The sequence below is a fragment of the Telmatherina bonti genome (genome assembly GCF_933228915.1).
Source record: "Telmatherina bonti genome assembly, chromosome: 8".
In the NCBI taxonomy this organism is placed as follows: domain Eukaryota; kingdom Metazoa; phylum Chordata; class Actinopteri; order Atheriniformes; family Telmatherinidae; genus Telmatherina; species Telmatherina bonti.
The window spans coordinates 6,517,650-6,542,435 of NC_136626.1; the positions used below are offsets into that span (position 1 = coordinate 6,517,650).

General features: G+C 45.7%; 1 protein-coding gene across 1 annotated transcript in view; it reads left to right on the top strand.

Moving 5' to 3' along the window:
- Window positions 1–24,264, top strand: part of LOC306759276 (ephrin-A2-like) — a 127,724-nt gene extending 103,460 nt beyond the window's left edge. The window contains exons 2-4 of the mRNA XM_079244858.1: window positions 10,591–10,880; window positions 15,061–15,126; window positions 23,885–24,264. Of these exons, the coding sequence (XP_079100984.1) occupies window positions 10,591–10,880; window positions 15,061–15,126; window positions 23,885–24,006 (478 nt within the window). The 3' untranslated portion in view covers window positions 24,007–24,264. The remainder of the gene's footprint in view (window positions 1–10,590; window positions 10,881–15,060; window positions 15,127–23,884) is intronic.
- The last annotated feature ends 522 nt before the right edge of the window (window positions 24,265–24,786 follow it).

Sequence of the window (24,786 nt, forward strand, 5' to 3'; positions counted from 1 at the left end):
TTGTTCGGCAGGTCCATCCATCCTCCACGAGAAGCAGGTCTGCAGCGGGGAGGGGTCACTGCGGGGGGGCAGATGTCTGCTTTACGTGCGATGAACCCGGTTGTTACCTCCGCCGAGGAGGTTGTTTTCCCCGGCGTCTTTTTGCTCAAGATAACTTAAAAGGTTACGGAGGGATTTTATAAAGAGTTGTTGCAAATGAAAAAATGAAGAAGTGATTAAATTCTGGTGGTGATCCGGATCACCGTTTGGATCCAGGAATGTTTTAAAAGGATTCTTAAACATGGTGGAGGTTTCCGCTCTCCGAGTTTCTAGTTTCATATTTAACGAGCAGCTTCGTCCGCGGCGGGGCGGGTCGTGCACGCGGCGGGGCGGGTCGTGCACGCGGCGGGTCGTGCACGCGGCGGGGCGGGTCGTGCACGCGGCGGGGCGGGTCGTGCACGCGGCGGGGTCCGAGTGTTTTATTGCCACATGTAAAAATGTTGGTACTTTCTCACCACCTCGATAAGCTGTTTTATGTCCGGGTTTGGGTCAGAACTTCCTCTTGTTTTATTCCTGCTTTGCTCCAAATTCAGAATGCTGTCCAGTATTTTAAACATTTCTTGGTGCTTTAGTCATGTTTTCTACAGGAATGTGTGTTAGTCCTGGTGCGGTACTGAATTTCCAGGTGGGGATGTATTTCCTGGCATTTTAGCCAAAGTTTCGGCTCATTTCTCCTCCAGTATCTCCCATGTTGTTGGTCCTGCTCACAGATTGCCTTGATTACTGTCAGAAATAATTACAATTGTTCCACGTTTATTTCCCACTTTCCCGTTCATGTGTAAAGCCACATGAACGCTGCTTATGTCTGTAAATTTGATTTGTTTCCTGATCTTTACGATGGATTAAATTAATTGTAGCACTGAATCTGGAAATTATTTGCAAAATAAAGTAAATGTAACATTCCCAGTCCTGGTTCAGGTCCAGGCCTGTTATTTTGGTGTTTTAATCCAGTTTTTCCTTCTCTTTATTACCTTCGTCAAGCTTTTCTGATTAGAACTCATTTTTTCTGCCATTTCTGTCCAGTACTTTGGGATATTTAGATATTTGGTTGTAATTAAACCCTGGCTCAGCGTGTTGTTGTCTAAACCTTCGGTTCCAGTACAGACAAACATGTCTTGATGTTTTAATCCTTGTTTATGTGAGTTTTTGTTTTTTCCAGCATTACTTGGTGTTTAACTCAGTATTTCTTCATGTATTGTTTCTTCTTTGAAGCAGTATTTTCTTTTGTTTCAGACTTATTTTCCTGTCATTTAGTCCCACTTTGACCCAGTGGTTCTTGGTGTTTTGTTTTTTGTGTTTTCCTGCAGTTTTAGGTCCAGATTCTAAGATATATTGTCTGCCATGCAGGTCCTGTTTGGGCACGGTAGTTTGTGGTGTTTCAGTCTGGATTTTTCCTGCTTTATCGATGCATTACCTGTTGTTTGCTTTTACTTTGCACTAACGCTTCCTACCACGTCGGTCCTGCTGGTGGATCTCTTCAGGACAGAGGTTTTGTTGGTCTGTTTTACTCCTGACCTCGTGCCATCTGCTGCTTCATCATGGATTGGAGAACTCTTCCTGCAGTTTCTGTAAAAGTTTGTCCCGATATTCTCTGCCTTTCAGTCCAGTTTTTCTGAAAGTTTGGTCCTAATTTGTGCTTATTTCCAGTTGGACTCCTGGTTTCTCCGCGTTGTCTTGATGTATTGAGTCCTGGTCTAGAACTTGGTCTCCTTCTTCTCTGTCTTTCAATCAATTAATCAAGTAATCTTTAGACCTCTAAAGACGATGCTAATGTTGATGGAGGTGATGACCTCCGTCACCCAGCTGGGACGGACAGAGAGCCTCTGTCCATTAGAGTGATGAGTGATGATGTGAGAGCTGAGGGGACAGAGTTCAGTGAACGCATCGCCTCCTCTCTGAGCTGTTAGCGTCACCCGATCCCTCAGCTAACTGAGTTAGCATGCACTTTGCTAATGGTGTTAGAAAAGACAAAGAGGGCGCGGCGGAGGAGAGACGCATGGCTCTGTCCTCTCTCATCACCCGGATCGTTTTCATCCTGCAGGATGTTTCTTCTGCGGTGCTCCAGCTGCTCTCATCCACCAACCCCAAACTCAATCAGGACGACACTGATGCTGCGTTCAGGTCAGATGGGAATAATCAGTGCTGCAGTTTAGCAGCAAACAACCTTCAAAGAGAAAGCTAAAGTGTTATAATGACGTAGTGGTTAGAAGGGCCCCATTTGGGCCATGAAGGAGCTATTTCATGTATTTGTCAGGATGTTGATGGCGAGTGTAACTCTGAGATGGTCATGTGACCCTCCAGCTGGTCTACGGAGGTTTTCCAGCGTTTCTATCCGTCCAGGAGGTTCACAACCCAGACACAACATGTAGTGTTTATTCAGAGACTCTAGATGGTAAATCCACCATTATTTATCACATCTTCATCACCATCACTACCATGTTGCTAAGAGACCTCTGTTTTCACCTGGACATGATGATGAAGACACTTCCTGTCAGACTTTCCACCAATCAGAGAGCTTAAACTGACGGTAACGTCCAATCAGAAGCAGCCAAAGATCAACAAGTGATGAGAAAAGCAGGAAAATAATGATCCTCTTATGGCTGGAAACCTGGAAGTTCATCATGAGAAATCAGCTTTTTATTACTTAAGATCAGACCATGCAAACCTGCTAGCAGAAGATAATGTTCTGTTTTCCCAAGACGTAAATTGATCCATCATGAAGAAATCGTTGTTCTCCTTAGATAACTCACCCGCTCGTCGACCCGTCCCTGGTAAAGGACCAGTATGGACCGTAAACTCTGACGGGTTTTTGGACTTCATACAAAAACCTTCATGAGAACCAGAATCTACTGACCATTCGCCAAGTCCCGCCCTAGAACCGCCACTGACCAATCATACGTTAGCAACAGTAACTAGGGAAGAAGGGTCTGGCAAGCTTTCTCTTCTTGCACAAAATGCTGAAGCGGTACGTGTACGGCACCGAGGTTTGGGTGATGCTGTAGTTTAAACCCAAAACCCCAAACTCAGCTGGACAGATGTTAGATATGGATGAAACTATGTGAAGACGTGGATAATTTTACCATTAAAGCTTCTAACTCTAAAATAATAATTCATTTTTTTCTTAGGTAAACACCTGTTAACCTCTCTGACAAAACAGTGTTTTATAGATAGAAGAACACACAAACCGTCCTCCACAGGGAACAAACACAATGTCCTCCAGCAGCCGTTCGCACTGGTTTCAATGAAAGGTCATGACCTGAAATATAAAATAAAAAATACCCAGAATTCATCAGAGTAGTTGGTATTCACCAAACCAACACCGTGAGTCTGATTTCCTGAGTTTTAATTTAAGGCCAGTAAACAGGGACCCGTCTCATCCCAAGACCCCATCCCCCATTAAACATGTCAGTCAAATCACTTTTATTGATGGTAAATGATCAACCAGCTCGCCTCAGCCAATCAGGACAAAGCAGAAGAAACCAAATCAGCCAGATTGAACCTCATTATCCCAAATCTTGATGAGCGGAGTTGATTGGACCTCCCCTCATCCTGCAGCAGGACTGTTGTTTCCTGAACCACATGAATGTTTGATTAGTTTGTGTGAAATGAAATGAGAGGATGGGAATTAAAGCTCCAGCTGCGAGGAAACTAAAGTTCAACAGCTCGGAGATCTGACTCTTGTTTTCTGCTTCTGGTTGCTCCTCATGCTGCCGTATGGATTGATTCTTTCATTTTACATCATTTAGTTTCATAATCTGGCAACCGAAGCGGTCCTGGAGCCGCTGTCCGCTGGCTGACGGGGATTACATGTAGTTTTATGTTAAACAGAAACAGCCTGGAGTTTTAGGGGTTAACAGGATGATTGTTGGACATTCTGCTGTAAAAGCAGATAAACTGGTGTTCCTGCATGTTGGGGGGGGGCGTATCGTTGTTCACAGTCTCACGGTGGGGACAGAAAGCAACCCCCCTTTCCACGCTGATCACTACATTTCATGGCGTAGACTCGGTTTAAGGTCACAGTAATGAATGTGAGTTCATGTAATGTCCTCTGGGGGGATGAAAGTGCTGTGTGTGTCTGGGGGACGCTCACTTCCCCCTCCAGCTGCTCCCAGGTGGGTGGGGTGATGACACCAGCTGTGTGTGTTCATGTTTTGCAGCTACAGCCTCATTAGCTTGCGTCACCTGGTCTCTGTGGGGTCGAACACGTCGTCCCAGTCGTCCCCATCGTGTTGTTGTTACAGTTAAAATGCTAAGAAACAACCTCTGGCAGTAAGATGTGAGGGTCAAGTAAGGGAAAACCCTCAGCATACGAGCTTTTCCGGCTTCTCCTAGCGTGTGTGTGTGTGTGTGTGTGTGTGTGTGTGTGTGTGTGTGTGTGTGTGTGTGTGTGTGTGTGTGCTGCAGGCATCTAAAGCATGTTCGCGTGTGAATCAGATACTTAATGGGTTTGTGTAAATATGCAGGAGTTTGATTGGAAGAAGTGTGTGGCTGTTTTCTGTCTGCCAGAGATATTTATCCGGCATGATGAAAGTCTTTCTGCTCAGTGAAAAGCAGAGACGTATGTCTGTCCTTCTGGGTTCAGGGAAACGTTTGTGTGTTCCGTCTGTGCCGAAGTCTCGGGACATCTTCATGCTTCACACAGTTCCTGGAAAAACAGGAGGAACTGCAGTGGTTGGTTGAAACTTGTGCAGATAGGAGTAAAAATCCAGTTCTGAAGAGTTTTAAAGTGCATGTTTGGTCTGAGCAGCTCGATTCTTCGTCCCAGTCTCCTCGTCCCAGTCTCTTCGTCCCGGTCTCCTCGTCCCAGTCTCCTCGTCCCAATCTCTTCGTCCCAGTCTCCTCATCCCAGTCTCCTCGTCCCGGTCTCCTCGTCCCGGTCTCTTCGTCCCGGTCTCTTCGTCCCGGTCTCCTCGTCCCAGTCTCCTCGTCCCAGTCTCTTCGTCCCGGTCTCCTCATCCCAGTCTCCTCGTCCCAGTCTCTTCGTCCCGGTCTCCTCATCCCAGTCTCCTCGTCCCAGTCTCTTCGTCCCGGTCTCTTCGTCCCGGTCTCCTCATCCCAGTCTCCTCGTCCCGGTCTCTTCGTCCCGGTCTCCTCGTCCCAGTCTCCTCGTCCCAGTCTCTTCGTCCCAGTCTCCTCGTCCCAGTCTCTTCGTCCCGGTCTCCTCGTCCCGGTCTCCTCGTCCCGGTCTCCTCGTCCCAGTCTCCTCGTCCCAGTCTCCTCGTCCCAGTCTCTTCGTCCCGGTCTCCTCGTCCCGGTCTCCTCGTCCCAGTCTCCTCGTCCCAGTCTCCTCGTCCCGGTCTCCTCGTCCCAGTCTCTTCGTCCCAGTCTCTTCGTCCCAGTCTCCTCGTCCCAGTCTCCTCGTCCCGGTCTCCTCGTCCCGGTCTCTTCGTCCCGGTCTCTTCGTCCCGGTCTCTTCGTCCCGGTCTCCTCGTCCCGGTCTCTTCGTCCCGGTCTCCTCGTCCCGGTCTCCTCATCCCAGTCTCCTCGTCCCGGTCTCTTCGTCCCGGTCTCCTCGTCCCGGTCTCCTCGTCCCAGTCTCTTCGTCCCAGTCTCCTCGTCCCGGTCTCCTCGTCCCGGTCTCCTCATCCCAGTCTCCTCGTCCCAGTCTCCTCGTCCCAGTCTCCTCGTCCCGGTCTCTTCGTCCCGGTCTCTTCGTCCCGGTCTCTTCGTCCCGGTCTCCTCATCCCAGTCTCCTCGTCCCGGTCTCGTCGTCCCAGTCTCCTCGTCCCGGTCTCCTCATCCCAGTCTCCTCGTCCCGGTCTCTTCGTCCCGGTCTCTTCGTCCCGGTCTCTTCGTCCCGGTCTCTTCGTCCCGGTCTCCTCGTCCCGGTCTCTTCGTCCCGGTCTCCTCGTCCCGGTCTCCTCATCCCAGTCTCCTCGTCCCAGTCTCCTCGTCCCGGTCTCCTCGTCCCGGTCTCCTCGTCCCAGTCTCCTCGTCCCAGTCTCTTCGTCCCAGTCTCCTCGTCCCGGTCTCCTCGTCCCGGTCTCCTCATCCCAGTCTCTTCGTCCCGGTCTCCTCGTCCCAGTCTCCTCGTCCCAGTCTCTTCGTCCCGGTCTCTTCGTCCCGGTCTCTTCGTCCCGGTCTCCTCATCCCAGTCTCCTCGTCCCGGTCTCCTCGTCCCGGTCTCGTCGTCCCAGTCTCCTCGTCCCGGTCTCCTCGTCCCGGTCTCCTCGTCCCAGTCTCTTCGTCCCGGTCTCCTCGTCCCGGTCTCCTCGTCCCAGTCTCCTCGTCCCAGTCTCCTCGTCCCGGTCTCCTCGTCCCGGTCTCCTCGTCCCGGTCTCCTCATCCCAGTCTCCTCGTCCCAGTCTCTTCGTCCCGGTCTCTTCGTCCCAGTCTCCTCGTCCCAGTCTCCTCGTCCCAGTCTCTTCGTCCCGGTCTCCTCGTCCCGGTCTCCTCGCCCCAGTCTCTTCGCCCCAGTCTCCTCGCCCCAGTCTCCTCGTCCCAGTCTCTTCGTCCCGGTCTCTTCGTCCCAGTCTCCTCGTCCCAGTCTCCTCGTCCCGGTCTCCTCGTCCCGGTCTCCTCGTCCCGGTCTCCTCGTCCCGGTCTCTTCGCCCCGGTCTCTTCTTCCCGGTCTCCTCGTCCCGGTCTCCTCGTCCCGGTCTCCTCGTCCCAGTCTCCTCGTCCCAGTCTCCTCGTCCCGGTCTCTTCGTCCCAGTCTCCTCGTCCCAGTCTCTTTGTCCCAGTCTCCTCCTCCCCGGTCTCTTCGTCCCGGTCTCTTCGTCCCGGTCTCTTCGTCCCAGTCTCCTCGTCCCAGTCTCTTTGTCCCGGTCTCTTTGTCCCAGTCTCCTCGCCCCAGTCTCCTCGTCCCAGTCTCTTCGTCCCGGTCTCCTCATCCCAGTCTCGTCGAACACATCTCCAGGATCCTTCAAGGACTTTCCAAAACTCTTCTCTGGACGTGTCTGACTATTGTTCCGTTCTTCATCCAGATGATCATACACTGCTTCAACAGTGTTGTAGTCCAGGCCCCATGAGGATCCGCCCCTCCATCTGACCCGTCAAGGTCCAGGTTCTGGGGAGGATCCTTCCCTCCATCTGACCCGTCAAGGTCCAGGTTCTGGGGAGGATCCGCCCCTCCATCTGACCCGTCAAGGTCCAGGTTCTGGGGAGGATCCGCCCCTCCATCTGACCTGTCGAGGTCCAGGTTCTGGGGTGGCTCCGTCCCTCCATCTGACCTGTCGAGGTCCAGGTTCTGGGGTGGCTCCGTCCCTCCATCTGACCTGTCGAGGTCCAGGTTCTGGGGAGGATCCGCCCCTCCATCTGACCCGTCAAGGTCCAGGTTCTGGGGAGGATCCGCCCCTCCATCTGACCTGTCGAGGTCCAGGTTCTGGGGTGGCTCCGTCCCTCCATCTGACCTGTCGAGGTCCAGGTTCTGGGGTGGCTCCGTCCCTCTATCAGACCCGTTTCCACTGACCTTCAGTCCAGTATTTGGGTCATGTGACCTAAACCTTTTCTGGGTTCTTGAAGCCACGTTTCCATGGAGACCAGTTCTGATGAGGCTTCGGTCAGCAGTAGATGGATCATCTGAAGGTTCTGGTCTTTGCTGGTTTTCAGATCCAGTTCATCTGCTGTAGATAGTTGTTTTAGCTCTGATTCTTCTTCTATGGTCCTCTACGTTGTCTCGTTTCTGTCGTCATGCTGATGGTTTTCAGCTCCGCAGCTCTTTGGGAACCACCTCAGCCCTGGTTCCTCTGAGCAGTTTGGTTCATTTATATAAAGTCTACAGTAGGAGTCTCCAAGTCTGGTCCTTCTGACCTTCCATCCTGCAGGTTTTAGTGTTTTCCCGCTGCAACACACCTGATCCAAATAAATGGCTCATTAATGGGCGGGTGCACAGGATGACATTGTGTTGAATCAAATGGGTTGTAGCAGGGAAACACTAAAGTCTTATGAGGAGACTCATGAGACCGGAGTTAGAGACCGCTGGTTTACAGGAAAAGACTCAGTTTTAGCTTTAGCGCTCGTCCAGCTCCTACAGCGGTTGGTGGTTCAGTTACTTTCCTGACAGAAATCTTGTTTTTATATCAAGTCTGACACTTAAAATTTTGTCCTCCTTCCAACTTTTCTTTTCCAAAATAGAAACTGTTCCTACAACAGAACAGGTTGATGCCATCAGCAAATAAAATATGTTTTTAACAACTTATAACATTTATTCTTACAAAATGAAAAACAACGGTACCAAATCAGAGCCTCCAAACTTTGATTCCAGTTTCACCTGAGTGCCACTCCTCTCACTTTTTAAGTTATGTTATGATAATTCATGTTCAGCTGTATATTTCTGAATAGAATTAAGCTGGAAGACGCTGAGAATAATTTCTCTTTCTTTGTTACAAAAACATATTTTATTTCCACATTCCAGTAAACATACTAAGTCCCTGGACTCTTAGTTTATCATTTTATCCTGACTGATGACTTGATCACAGTTTCCTGACATTTATCTCTGGTTAGTTTTGTTTTTGTCACTTGCAGAATCAATCTCTAACAGTTTGCACCAGAGTTTATCACATAAATAACTGGACAAAAGCTCATTTTAAGCCGGTTTGAGCTGCTCTGAGGGGCGGCAGCAGGCAGGAAGTGGGTCCAGCTGTGAGTCCCATCTCCCTCCTGTAAACACCACGGCGCTCTGATAAACAGTTAGCTTTGATTAATTGAAGCCTCGGGGGATTTGGAGGGAAACACACACACACAGACACACAGACGGCCGGTGATCAATGGTTTCCATGTGTTGCACCAGACCTGAAAGCGGTGAACATGCAGGCCTGAAATGTTGGAGTGGAAACTGCAAAACTTTTGTTTTTCTTCATGTGATTAAAACATGAACTTGCAGAAAATATTTCTGTCTTTGTTTGGCAGAAAATCTGAAAACTCTCTAAACTAAAGGAGATTAGAAGCTGACCATTAAGCTCATCAGGTTGCTTTGATTTAAGGCACTAAAACGACACACTGTCCTCAAACGCAACAGAAAATATTCCATTAAAGCATAATAATAATAATAATCCCTATCAGGGTGTCCAAAGTGGGATGTCGAGGGCTGATGTCCTGTAGGTTTTCCATGTATTCCTGCCTTGACACATCACACTTAAACAAGAGGTCCAATAGCCTACAACATTCTGAATAATGACTGAGGAGGTGTGTTGGAGCAGGTATGCATGGACTACCTTGAGGACCGGAACTGGACGCCCCTGATCTACATAATCTATTATTGGCTACAGCGTTAAAACTGGAAACAAGGTAAAAAAATAAGTAAAACTGCAGAAAACGAGGATTTACGAAGCCCAGTGAACGGGGTGCTTCGTCACAGCAGCGTCTTGATCGTGTTTCAGAGGCATATCGAGAGGATATTTCTACATAAAACAACACTGTTCAGACTGTCAACACGGAGTCTGAAGACGTTAATCATTCAGCTGCACAGATGTGACATTATGATGCAACTAGCTTTGCAGGTTAACTGCTGCTTTACTTGCAGAATCCGTCGTTGCACTGAGCTCTTTATGACCAGAAATCTGATCATTTCCTGATTTCTGGAGATAACAGGAAACTCGTGTGGTCATGTAAACGGCATAATCAGATTCTTTTATCAGATTTGCACCGAGATTGCTCCCCAGTGCCGTTGTGACCATCTGAACATGTGCAGAAAACGGCATTGACTCCATCTTTTCTGTTACAACGTGAACAAAACAAGAAATAAAATCATGATGATGTGCAGCAGCGGGAAGTTGGGGTGTAAAACATTCATGTGTGGTCTAATACGAGGACCACTGTGTTCAGCAAAGACCCAACAGGAAGTATTGTCACTGTATGTTAAAATACATCCAGTGTCTATTCGGAAATGTAGAAATGGTGTTTTTAGAGATAAACTTGATAAGTTGTAGAAGATGTAGTTAGTACAACTATCTGATTACATCATGATTTCAGATTCTTATCATCGTATAATCGTAGGAATTTCTTCTTTGTTTTTAGGGCATGTGAAGACATGGTTGGGAAGGGTGCTGTTGTACTGCTCACGTTCTTTAATTCCTCAAGAGACAGTCCTTCTGTTCGGGTTCTACGCCTACAAACAGCCGCGCAGACTTCTGATCACCAATCAGGTCAATTAGGAAACGTTAAAGTGTTCTGGACAGATGAAGCCAGACGTCTGGTTACCGTGGTCGCATCACTTTATGTGAAATCCAGCTGGTTTTTTCCCAGTTAAACCATAAAGCTTTCCAGACTGTGTTTTCCTAAACTAAAAACTAAGAGGGCATCATCACAAAGAAAAAGCAAATAGTATATTTAATCTAAAGTCAAACCAAGGTTCCAAAAGTACACACAATAATTTCTCCTCAGCTGAAGGAGGACATTGTGTCCAGCATTAACTTCATTGATGTTTCCCCTGTTGTCACCGCGTGCACGCCTTGTTAAAAAGTTCATTTCTGACATTTTTCAGGTCAAAACCCGGTTGGGTGAAGTTTTGTTTCTCTGGAAACGTCTGGTCTTCTTTCCTGTCAGGCAGCATTAAAGTAAATAATAAAACATTGACCAAAAACTCAACAAAACGTTGTCTGTGCCTTTCAGGTTCTTTCGGGGCGACTACACAGTGGAGGTGGCGATCAACGACTACCTGGACATCTACTGTCCTCATTACGAAGGGGTGGAGTTGGCCGAGCGCATGGAACACTACGTGTTGTACATGGTGAACTACGATGGCTACATGACCTGCGATTACAGGAAGGGCTTCAAACGCTGGGAGTGTAACCGGCCACAGAGCCCCAACGGCCCGCTCAAGTTCTCCGAGAAGTTCCAGCTGTTCACGCCTTTCAGCCTGGGCTTCGAGTTCAGGCCGGGACATGAGTACTACTACATCTGTGAGTTCTCCACCCTCTGCACTGCATTGTTTAAACAATGCGCATGACGTAGATAGTTACTCAGACCTTAATCAAAACCAAAAAGAACTAAATTCAGTTTTAGTATCTGATTGGATCCTGATAAGAGCTGCAGACTAACCGCTCCGTCTCAGATTCGATAGCTTCATTATTGTACCTCAAGCTCATCAGTTACAATTTAAGCAGAAAATATTTTTACGCAAATAAAAAACTAATCTGAGCAAAAAGGTAGTAACTGCGTTCTTACATGAACTTCCATGTTTGCACTTATCATATCGCGTTACGTTTACTATCGGGTGGAGTTCAGGCCTGATTGTTTTCCAAAAGTTTATTATTCCAAGCACATCAAGGCCAAATTTAACCCCTGAAACACCCATGAAAAGTTGTGAAATTTGGTAAACCCAAGAAGACCGGCGAAAACTTTGATAATCTATGGACCACATAGACTCTGATGCAAAAGTGGCTCCACAGCGCCTCCTGCAGCAAGAAAAAAATCCTCAAATAAATTGGGTTCCGAAGATCTACTTTGACGTAGGACAATGAAATTTAGCACACATGTATAAAGACAAGCAAAAAAGTTGAACACCTGTTGCTATGGCAACAGGGTGCCCGCCATCTTTGAGTTTACGCCCATTGTATTTGAACAAACTAGTCTGAGGGGATTCGGCAGGAACCTTCATGACAAGTTGGGGACCAAATGCTGTTGAAGTACATAGGATCTGCACCAAAACTGACAGCATTCACATTTTTTAGGTCCTTAACACATTACACCATGCCAAGTTAAGCAAATAATAGCTGTATGAGGCAGGTATGGGGGGGCCCACTGTGCTCTGGCCCAATGGATACTGCTTACTTAATTATATTTATAAAAGAGATGCCTAACTACTGGCCCAGTTAGCTTAGCGTATCTATTTGTAATTAAAACCTGTAGGGTTCCCCAGGGCTCCATCTTAAGATCACTGCTGTTAATAATAGATATACGCCCACTCTCTCAAAGAAAAACAACTAAATATGTTACCATAATAACTAGCGCTGGGCAATTAATTAAACATTAATACAAACTGACATGTAGAACCAATAATCCGTGTAATCTTGCTCATGTCAATTATTAAAAATTTTAGACATTTCTATTTCTCATATATATTGAAAAAAAAAACATTTGATCATATATATATATATTTAAACTTTGCATGTTTACTTTCACTTGTAAGCAATATCTGACACGTCAGTTTGCTATGAAGGCTAAAAATAAGATGGCACTCAAATAAATGCTGATTAACTGTAATCGAGGTAACCAGTTTAATTGATCATAATATTCATCTGAGGTCATATTACCCAGCCCTAACAGCTAACGCCGATGATGTAGACATTTATATAACAGCGTCACCGGAAGAGTCCAGTCCGATCCAATCATTGATCAAATTAAAAATTGGATATGCCAAAACTTCTTTCACTTAAATGGAAAAAAAAAAAAAACTAAACAGATTTTGGAGCCAAGTAGAAAGATTAAATAGTAACAAAATGAAGTTTACAACAAAAAACTAATCTTGACTTAGAAACAATCTTTTCCAGAGTGATAATGCAGCAAAGGAGCCCATCACGGGTTTGGAAGGTGGTTGCTGATGGCGTTTGCCAGATTTTCCCTTCAGGATGCTTCTATGTGAGGACTCCTCTGATCTAAGGAAAATAAAATTTAAAAAAAAAAAAAAAACGTAAAAAAAAAAAAAAAAAAGGCAAGCTGCATATTTTTCAGAAATAATACTCTAAAATGGCTTCAGAAAGATTAAAAGCACATTAAAACACCAAACCAACCAAAAAACAAAAAAGCCCCATAAAACATAAAATGAAACATCTACAAAACAGGAAGAACAGTAAACACAAAGAATCCCAAACAAACAGATTATTACCAACTTCAACTCCTTTAAATCTCTCTGAAGTATTTCCCAAGTTAAGAGGACCGTGCAGGGAAACTATTTGTCCTCACAGAGCAGAGTTAGCCTCTACACACAGTCCCAGAGCCAAAGTTTGCTAGCTGAAATGGAAAGAACTGGTTCTAAAGCTTGTGACATCCTGCACGAGAAATGAGAACTTCATTCTTGTTATCAAGGCCGCAATAGGAATGCACCAATACCAATATCGGTATCGGCTCAATACCAGACTTGTGTACTCGCACTTGGTATTAATAAAAGTGTACCGATACCACAACCGATACCTGATACCACACTCGTCAAGCTAGCACAGATGTTTGATGACAGGGTTCGCACGTGTTTTAAAAGAAATAAATGTCTTGAATATTAAAATGTGACATTGTTTGTTACACTAAAAGCGAGATCTTTGTTTCAAAACCACACATTTATAGTTGTATTTAGGTAAAATGTGCCAAATCAGAATAAAACTTGTTGAAATAGTTAGATCTGTAATGTTATTAGATCTGTATTGATGAGGTAACTTCAGAAAGGATGGGTCGTTCATTACAACCTAATGAAATATGACACAGTTATAACAGCAGTAATAACCATAGTAACAATAATGTTCACATAAACAGATTTGGTATCCGCAGATATTCAATTTTCAGATATCCGTATCACATCAGAACTCCCAAAAAGTGGATTGGTGCATCGTAGGCTGCAACAAGAATTTTTTTTTTTCTTTTCCATCTGGTCAATTCATCCTCCACAGAAGGCGTCGACTGTAAGGGGGCGGGGATTGCTGCTGCAGGGGGGGGTGTTTATGCCTTTATGTGCAACCAACCTGGTTATTTTTAACAAGAAACTTCGCCAACATCGTCAGCTGTTTAATTAAAATCCGTTTAACCTGCATCCACAACTGTCCGCTTCGTGCTTTTCCATGTTAGCCACGCCCACCTCAGATGTCCAACCAATCACACGGGTCTCCTCGGAGCCCCAAGAGAAGAAAGGTTTGCTGGGTGGTTGCGTTGATAAGCCGTAAAATGTCCCCAATTGTTTTAAAGATTACGCAACAGTATTTACATTCAAAAGGAAGCTGCAGGATGAACCACCTGATAATAACATGGTGAAGCACCGTCGTCTCATGGGATGGGGGGTTGCGATCACCCTAACCCCCTCAGCATGGTAGATTTTTATAGTTTTCATCCCACAAACCAAATTCACTCTATCTGAATAGGGCTGTTTTGGAGTGTGTGTGTGTAGATTTTTTTAATGCCTTTGTGCTTTGTTACACGTCTACACGTAGAAGTCATAGTTGGACGTCTCGATGGGTAGGATGAAATCTTAACCAGTCGTACATACAGCTGTTGATGGGAGCCAATCAGAGGTGAAGACACACCCTTTCCCCGCCTTTGATTGGCTTTTTAACACGTTGCTGTTCGCTCCGATCTCAGAAAGGACATGAATACTGAAAGTCCAACACAGAAACATCAAACATTGGTGCAACCAGGACGACAGCCATGCAGAGATGCGTTCTTCCTTTATGTTGCTCCATTTAAAATGGAAACAAACTAGCTTTCCTTTTTATTTCATGTGCTAAGTTTATTCAGTTAACCCTGTTTAAATGCCACTAGCAGATTTAATTTTTATTTCTCCTTCATGATGACCTGATACTGGGTACAACAAACACGCAACCACCTTCAAAGATCATGTTGTCTGAACCCGACATCAAGCTTTACCAGCACGGGCCAGACGACATGAAGCGAGCGGAGGTTCAAAACCGACAACACAAGCTGCTGCCATTTGGTTCTGTCTGGACATAATTTGCCCTCCAAGCTGGAAAACATTTCCTAAATTGTGGCTCGTTTGGCCTGAAAAGCCTCCAGCAGAGACAGAGACGCAGTTTGTTTTAAATGACACTTAATGACTGCATGTGTGTGCGTAATGAATGCAGCAGAAACATGAATAAAACATCAGCAGCAGGTCAAACAGCAGAACAAAGACTCTGCAACTGGAGATGTGGTTCAAAAGCATGTTTAAAAAATTACATTTTATTCGGTTGAATGAAGTTTAGGTCAGCAGTCGAATATAAAACTCAGGAACCTGAAGTGATTCGAGAAACAACTCGTATCTGATGTTGCTCTATCATTTCTATCCTTCCATTTAATCTGATTATGATCTAAATGTTGATGAAGTTGGGTCGTGCTCTGTTTCCATCTCAGCGTCTCAACTTCCTGTTTGTCTTTCCTCTGCAGCGTCGCCTCATCCGAACCTGGCTGGGAAACCCTGTCTGAAGCTGAAGATCTACGTCAAACCAACCAGTAAGTTGCTCCATCCTCATCCTCATTCAAATGCAGAATGTTTCCACTGCAGACACGGCGGCGGATGAAAGTAAAAGGTGAACAAATAAACTCGGCGACGAGGATCTCAATGGGATGAAAGTAAAAGGTGAACAAATAAACTCGGCGACGAGGATCTCAATGGGTTAGAGAGGTGTTGGTTCCTGTTCTCTGGTCAGTCGGTGGCGGCGGGAGGGACTGAGAGTGTCAGAAATGAAAGTTTATAAGTTATACAGTTCCCGTTTTTTCTTCACCGGGGGGGGGGTGTTTGTCTCCTCATAATAGTTAATAATAGTTAATTTTCTCCCCACAAACCCTTGCGATTCTACTTGCTGATGTCTCGAATTCAGTCACAATCTGATATCATAGGTAACTGAACACAGTAATTTCTTTTAATATCAGAATCACAAAAAGCAACTACAATCTCACTTTAATCCCTGTTATTTAAATGAATTAAAATTAAAAATGTGTTCTTATGACAAAGACTAATCAAAAACAATGTACCAAAGGAAGTCAAAATACATCATTTGATTGATGTTTGGAATTAGGACCAATATACTGATGTAATGTTACACCTAACGAGTCCATGCTGAGCTAAAAATACTGAAAACCAAAATTAAACCCATATAAAATACACTAGAAACTCAGACTAAAATATATTATTACTGCTATTCTGCTGAATGATCAGTCTTTCCACCCTGTGTTTATATCAACGCTGTGTGCCACACGTAACACAAAATGACATCATTGACTTTAACAGTGTTTAATCGTAAAACCAAATGAACCGCTCTAGATGTTTTTTTTTCAGGGCAGTTTAAACGAGATTATGCTAATACAGAACTTCCTTCGGCCCCTTCATTTTTAAAGGGTTAAGTTCAGGAACTGTGTTGTTTTTGGGAGCCATCTTGGTCCTGGATGACAAAGCCTGTAAGAAAACAAACAAAAAAAGTATTAGTAAAATTAATTTAGGTCAATAAGTAACAGAAATTGCAATCAAAGTTGAAATCCCTGCACATTGTAAACATCAATAACACACAAGCGAATGAAGTGATGTTAGCTCAACCAAGCCAAGTTTAGCCTGAAGTAATGCGTGGAGCTATGAGACTAATTTCAAGCATACTATCAATTTAATCAGAAGCTGATTGTTGAGTAACATATGTGTTATGTTAACAGGGCGCATTGAATATCAGCGTAATGATTAGTGGTTTTCTTTCCACCTAGTTTGCAGCCACATTTATCTCCCTCTACAAAGCGGTCTGATGGATTATGTTTAAAGTACGTCAGTTTCTGTCCGCTTGTTGATGCTGCCGCCATGATCCATCTATGAACTGATGAACTTAGTTGCATGTCTGTATGTAGGCTGCATACAGCAGCATTGCTGATACTTTTTAGCTTTTGACTAAGCGACAACCTCCAGTGTTTAAAAGTGATTTAAAATGCTAAAAATTGCAGTTCCCCCTTCATCCCCTAGGGGCTCCAAAACAGAGCAAATCCCCATAGACTCCCATGTTAAAAATACCAACTTCACAGCAGGAATAAACATGTTTACAGCCTGGTACAAAAATCCATTTTAGGTTTAATGGGTCAGGTTTACCTTCATGACAACTGTGGGGGGAGGGAATTTTTTTCGAACTCCATTTATAGGTGATTTCATCTCAAAATTTGGCATAATTAGGGGCATGTCCTTTTGATTGTCAGTTACCCAGTTATGGTTTTTAGCCGGTTAACAGCGTGACTTAGCTTTAGCCTGTTTAGCTCCTGGTTAGCTCTGAGCCACAGGCAGGTTGGAGATTGCCAAAACATCCACGACATACTCACAGCCTCTGTCTCAGCAGCTCTACCTCTTTGACCATTTTTGTATATTCGGGAGAAACAACAAGTGTGATGCGGCCAAGATGGCGATGGTAGGAACCGCCCACTGAGCTTCAAATCAGCTTTTCAGAAACATTCGGGTGATGCCCATCTTTTATATACAGTATATGACTGGAATTGAGATCTCTATTATTGAACACAATTATCCAGTATTTATAAACAACGCTGCGCGTCGTGGTGTTCTAGACTCCGTGCCGTGCATTATAACCGTCTAATGGACGGTTCCGAGTTGTTTAATCCGCTTTTACCGCTTATATAGGAACTATTTTACGTTGGCCTGGATGTACGTTTTATACCAAACAACCGCTGTCAGGCTGCAGCGCGTTTCTCTCATTCACCTGTTAAAAGACGGCTGATCTGAACCAGCTGGTTAACGCGTTGCTATGGTAACGCCCCGTAACGGAGGGATATTACCGTGTTTAACTGGCCGAACTATGTATAGGAAAATAATGCAGCCAGTTGTCACTGACAATGGTATAAACTATGTTTAGGTGAACTTCCACAACCTACTGCAGTTATTCTACATTGACCTGCAGCCGGAGCCGACTGAGACTGGCCGCCTGGGAGTGCTTTAGGACGGGAGAGGCTCCCGCTGCTCCTTCCTTACAGTAACTGCAGAACAATATGTGCCTTCAAGTCAGTCGCCAAAACACCAGAAAAGTCTCCAAGTAAAACTCCAGTAAAAGCTGCTAGATTTGTCGCTTTTAACAAAAAAAAAAGTCGGCAGATTTAGCAAGAAAGTCTCCAAGTTGGCAACAGTGTCTGAATGAAAGCAAAGCGGCTGTGGGAGGAGTTTACAGCACAGCGCTGCAACGCCAGAGACGCTCGATTAGCAGCTGAAGACAGCAGGAGAGGAAACTGCAGAGAGAAAATAATCACACCCTTTTAGTTTTATCATCGTTGGAAACCCAGATCATACTGTAGATTAAAATCTGATTAATCGTCCAGTCCTATTCTATGCCAGGGGTGTCAAATTCCAGTCCTCAAGGACCGGTATCCGGGAGGTGTTGTTGTGCCCCTCCATTAACACACCTGATTCAAATCAAATTGATCCAGCAGGTTCTTGTCAACCTATTAATTTATTTTGGTCAGGTGTGTTAGAGCATGGAGATAACAAAAATTTGCAGAATACAAGCCCTTGAGGACTGGAGTTTGATACCTGTGGTCTATGCTTTTGACAGGTTATACATAGAGTAGTTAGAAATGTTGTGCTTTCTGTACGTCTGACTGGCCTCCATCTTTGTCCAGTTTCATCACTCTAGTTATAGCTATGAAAAAAGAGGAGTCAATAAAATTATTTAGTCCTAAAATGATCACTAATTACATATTAGATTAAAAAAAAACAACATCCTTTTAATAGAGAACATGTCCTTAGTTGTGACCTAAAAAGCAGTTTTCATGTCTATCTGGACAGTATATATCCCATTTTACTCTCTTCTAAGTCAGCTTCCTGGAAATGAAAGCTACCTCTTTTATCTTTAAGGCAGAAAAAGCATCATTAGCAGTTTGCATGAATAAATGAGTCTCCAGCCGGTGAGCGAGGAGCCGCCCGGCTCAGATGGAAATTCCTAGGATTTTTAATTAATCCCTCCTACTTCATCCAAAACTGTAAATGTCAGTTTGAAGCAGGGGAAGTGTGAAGACTCGCAGCTGTCAGTGAAGGCGTTAAACAGTTTTAAAGCAGTTTAGAAGAATTTAACTGTCAACGCAGAAAGTGGCATTAACACATTTACACCATCAGTGGCTGGAAATCCTCCTCCTCGACCAACAAATCAGCTTTCATCCACGCCGACGCTGGTGGAAGCTGATTTGTTAGAGATGGGGGGGATTTGTGGAGTAAACGACACGTGCTGCTGAGCAGGAAGAAAAGGCGCTCATTAGATGCGGAGGTGGATTATCTGCATGAGCTGATACAGCCACAATCTGAATATTTACAGGACAAATAAACAAACTGTAGACAAATTATTTCCACACAATCTGTCTGACATGCAGGATTTACAAAATGCTGACAATCTGATCCACAAAAAGTTAGAGATATGAAAACAGTCTCAGATAAAGTCTATGTGCTGGATTTATTTGGCCTTTTCTAAAGTAATTTTTAATTAGTCAGAAATGTCTGGAGATATTTAAATATATGTACACACACATACTACCAGTCAAAAGATTGGACACTTTTCCTATAAATCTAATGGGAAAGATACCTATTTCTCTATAGATATATCCCTCTCAACCAACCACATGACACCTTCAAAGTCTCTAATCTTCTTTCTTCCTCATTCTGATGCTCAGTTTAAGCTCCAGCATCGTCTTTACCCCGTCTACATGACTAATTGTACAAATTTGTGCTATTTGATGGCTGATATGTGTGTCGGGAGCAGCTGGACCTGATAAAGTGAACAATGAGTATATTTAACTGGCTCCAAACTATTTCAGACTCAGAAATTAAATACTAAATGTGTTTGTCCCTCTCATTCCTCTAACATGGTTTTCTCTGTCATGAATGGTGATGTTGTGCATGTTGCACGTCTACGTTTCCTGCTCTCTGGGATTCATAACAGATGATGGCTTTTAGACTCGTCTCTGACTCATAGAAAGGTGCTGACTGGTCTTTCTGTCAGTCACTCTTCAGTATTGAACACATCTTTCTTTCAAGTCATTAATTTACCAGCTATAAAGGAGGGATATGAAAGACAGGACTGCTAAACTCACACCTGCTGTGGTCCAAGCTGTTTGCAGTAGAACATAACTGGAGCAAAGTTCCTCCACTAGCCAAAACTTCCACTTTGAAACCACCAAAACCAGTTAAATAGCTGCAAAGACACTGTGTTCTTCACTGTCCACGTGATGCTGCAAAGTGTCAACAAACACAGCAGCCAGAGCCTTTCAACTTTTACTTCTCTCTGCCATGGAGCTGGGAGAATCCACCCCTGGATCCCCAACTGTGCTTCCTCATTGGAGCCGTGTCAGTGGAAACATTCCTTCCTTCCACCAGCCTGCAGCACCCCCTCCCCCCCAGTGTTGATAGTGGATCAGAATATCCATGGCCTCTCCAAAGTTCTCCCATGCCTGAGTTTTTTTTCCTCAACAACTGCTAAAGCTGCATGTTGCCCAGTCTGTCAATCCCATCAGCTGTCTCAGGAGTTCCTGGAGGGCATGCCCTCCAACACCCCCTCTAGGGACTCTAAAACGGCCAGGTATTATGAACTGCTGTTTGGTGCATGTGCGCGAACAACTGTCAGGACTTGCTCCTCCACCGGGGCGAACCCCAATGTACAGACACCAAGGTGAGGTCAATGGTCCACAGCTGCTTGGTACTACTGGCCCCGGCATGGTGCCTGCACGTTGGGATTTACCCCAATAGATGAAAGGGTAACTTCCCTCCGCCTTCGGGTGGGGGACAGGTCCTGACTGTTGCCTGTGCTTATGCACCGAATAGCAGTTCAGCGTACCCACCCTTTCTGGAGTCCTTGGAGGGAGTGTTGGGGGGTGCTCCTTCCAGGTACTCCCTTGTTCTGATGGGGACAATGACAGTAAGACCATGATTGGGAGGCATGGTCTCACTGATATCGACAGGCTTAGCGAGATGCAGCTTTGGCTCTCCACTTCTGCCACTTATCTGGGGTCAGGTCGTGGGAGCAGCAGCCTAAGCAGGGAGGCCCAGTCTTCCCTCTCCCCAGCCACATTTGCCAACTCTGTGGGGGAGATCCCAAGGCATTCCTAGGCCGGCTGAGAGATTTAATTCCTCCAGCATGTCCTGGGTCTCCCCCAGGGTCTCACCAGGGAGGGCCAGGAGGCATCCTGACCAGATGCCCGAGCCACCTCAACAGGTTCCTCTCGATGCAGAGGAGCAGTGGCTCTACTCTGAGCCCCTCACCCTATCTCTTAGGGAGAGCTGAGGCACCCTGCGTAGGAAACTCATTTCAGCCGCCAGTTTACGAAATCTTGTTCTTTCGGTCACAACCCACAGTTCATGACCATAGATGAGGGTGGGAACATAAATCGATTGGTGAATCGAGAGCTTTAGCTCTTTCTTCACCACAACAGACTGGCTCAGAGTCCGCATTACTGCAGACGCCGCACCAATCCGTCTGTCGATCTCACGCTCAATCCTTCCCTCACTCGTGAACAAGACCCTAAATTATTTACACTCCTCCACTTGATGCAGGACCTCACTCCCAACCTGGAGAGGGCAATCCACCCTATCCAAATCTGAGGACCATGGTCTCAGATTTGGAGGTGCTGATTCTTATCCCAGCTGCTTCACACTCGGCTACGAATCGCTCAAGTGAGAGCTGGAGATCACGGGCAGATGAAGCCAACAGGACCACGTTATCCTCAAAAAGTAGAGACCCAATCCTGAGGCCACTAAGCTGGATCCCCTCAACACCTCGGCTACGTCTAGAAATTCTGTCCATATATAATCGGTGATGAAGGGCAGTCTTGGCGGAGTCCAACCCTCACTGAAAACAAATTCGACTTACTGCCGGCAATGCGGACCAAGCTCTGACACCTGTTGTACGTGCATCGGACAGCTCGTACAAGGGAGTCCGGTACACCCCACAGGAGTCCCCGGGGGACATGGTTGAACGCCTTCTCCAGGTCCACAAAGCACATGTAAACTGGTTAGGAAAACTCCCATGCCCCCTCCAGGACCCCAAAGGGGCTACAGAGCTGGTTCACTGTTCTGCAACCAGGGCGAAAACCACACTGTTCCTCCTCGATCTGAGATTTGACTATCCGACGGACCCTCCTCTCCAAGACCCCTGAATAGACCTGACCTAGACCTAAGGCTGAGGAGTGTGATTCCCCTGTAATTGGAACACACCCTCCAGTCCCCCTTCTTAAAAAGGGGGAACACCACCCTTGTCTGCCAGTCTTGAGGCACTGTCCCCAATGTTCACGCGATGCTGCAGAGGCGTGTCAGCCAGGACAGCCCCACAGCATCCAGAGCGGTTCTCATCCACCCCTGGGGCCTTGCCACCAAGGAGCTTTTTAACCACCTCAGCGACTTCATGAGAGTCCACCCCTGAGTCCCCCAGCTCTGCTTCCTCACCAGAAGACGTGTTGGTAGGAATTGGGAAGGTCTTTGAAGCATTCCTTCCATCGACCCACAATGTCCCAAGTTGAGGTCAGCAGCTTCCCATCTCCACTGTACAGTGTTGATGGAGTATGCTTACCCCTCCTAATTTGACAAATGGTTGACCAAAATTGCATTGAAGCTGTCCAGAAGTCATTCTCCATGGCCTCACCAAACTCCTCCCATGCCCAAGTTTTTGCCTTGGCAACAGCCGAAGCCCCTCCCTGAGCGTGGATGAGATCTGCCAATAGTTTAAGGCTATGCTGTGAGGCGGTCCTGGCTGACACACCTCTGCAGCATTGCGTGGACATAGGGGACAGTGCCTCTGGACTGGCAGACTGGGGTGGTCCCCCTTTTCAACAAGGGGGACTGGAGGATGTGTTCCAATTACAAGGGAATCACACTCCTCAGCCTCCTTGGTAAGGTCTATTTAGAGTTCCTGGAGAGGAAGGTCTGTCAGATAGTTGAATCTTGGATTGAGGAGGAGCAGTGTGGCTTTTTGTTGCAGCACAGAGACCAGCTCTATACTCTCTTTGGGGTCCTGGAAGTGGCATGGAAGTTTGCCCAACTAGTCAACATTTGACCATGTCCCTCAGGAACTCTGAGTATGGGGTACCGGACCCTCTTGTACAGGCTTTCTGGTCCCTGTACGACAGGTGACAGAGCTCGGTCCAAATTGCCACCAGTAAGTCTGATTCGCTTCCAGTTGGGTTTGGACTCTGTCAAGGCTGCCCTTTATCACCAATTCTGTTCAGAACTTTTATGGACAGAATTTCTAGGTGTTGAGGGGACAGAGTATGGTGACCTCAGGATGAAGCCAACAGGACTACATCTGCTTTTTGCGGATGATGTAGTCCTGTTGGCTGCATCTGGTCGTGATCTCCAGCTCTCACTTGAGCAATTCAATTTGAGCTGTGGGTCGTGACCAAAAGAACGAGATCTCGTATACTGACGGCTGAAATTAGTTTGCGCCACAGGGTGGCCGGGCTCTACCTTAGAGATAGGTTGAGGAGCTTGTTCATCTGGGAGGGGCTCAGAGAAAGCCGCTGCTTCTCCACATCGAAAGGAGCCAGGGGAGGTGGGAGGGGGAGACCCAGGACACGCTGGAAGAACTATATCTCTCAGCTGGCTTGGGAAGGCTCCCCCACCCCCACAAGCTGTTAAATGTGGCTGGGAAGAGGGAAGTCTGCGACCTGACCCTGGATAAGTGGCAGAAAATAGATGGACTAGTGTTAAAATGTAGATTAACTGGGACTGTAATCTCGCTGATGTCTTCACCAATAAAATTCTAAGATTTTTGTTCTTATGACATCAATATTACAAGAACTATTCTACTGCTGCTGGGTTGTGTTTAAAGAGCTTGTTACATGTTAGAACCCCCTTAAATCAATATGTTGAATCATTTTGTAGGAACCTATGTTGAATAAAAACACTTGTCAATACACTACTTGGGCTTTTGGAGTAGCTTCTGTAACATTTTTACTACTGCATCAAAGACTGCAAGACAGGAACTAACGCAGAAAAAAGTGCCAGTAACAGCATCTCACCTATAGATGGCATGTATTCATTATTACCCTTAAAAAGAATACACTCCATCTACAGGTCAGTTGCTGTTACTGCACTTCGTAAAATTAGATACTTTTTTTCTGGCACAAGACTAGCTCCCTTTTCCAACACCACTTCCTGTCATGCGGGATTAGATGCAGTAGTAAAACACTTGGATTGTGAATCTTTGCTCAGACATATGAGTCCTGGTACAAATTAACAGTCTTTTTCTAACCTCTCTTCCAGATGACTCCGTGTACGAGTCTCCCGAGCCCTTCCTTACGGATGACACCACCGGCGGCTGCAGCCTCGTTCTACCATCTGCCATGTTGCTTTCCCTCCTCCTCATCCTCCTCGCCTCGTCATAGCACCTCCTTTTCCAGCGGCTGAACCGAGCTCTGCCTTCGACTCATTTGGATGCTCAGCAATGGGAGGAACTGCGTTTCTACGCCAAGTGGAGTTTCTGTCAAGAACAATACAAAGGAAATAAAACTGTGTTAGAGATCCATGCTAAGACTCCACTGATTGCCATGATGTTTCCACTCCAACATGTGGAATGAGATGCGTTTACTGGGTATTCTTAGGTTGCTGGAGTCGTTACAGTACTGCTACCAAAATGTAACTTATCCAAGAATTAAGACTTTTTCTACAGTTAGTTAAAGCTGAACTAGCTGTTTAATAGGTTATTGGCCATTGAAATCATTGATTGTGTCAGGAAGTAGAACCAACCCTAAAAAAATAGAATGGTTAAGTTTATGATTTTTCAGCCTTGGGATGCTACAGGGCAACGAAGCCTCCACCAATGTACGTAATGGATGCAAAAAGAGTCTAAATCACTGGGTCTTAAAGACGCATTACGTAACTTTCTGGACTCATTTCATAGTACAGTGACATCTAAGTGCATTTCAGGAGACGTCACTGTCCATTACTGTCCAGAGGTTGAAAACAACACTATACAACTTCTTCTGGCATGCTGCATAATGTTGCAGCAGCATTTCCCTTCACACAATGTTACATGCTAGCAAATGGATATCAACAAACCATTGGTTTTGAAAGTGCACCATGGATGATTCAAAACACGAGAGATAAGACGAGAGTCAACATCAGACACAGTCTTTTAGAGGCTGGACAGATGACAGAGTACAGGT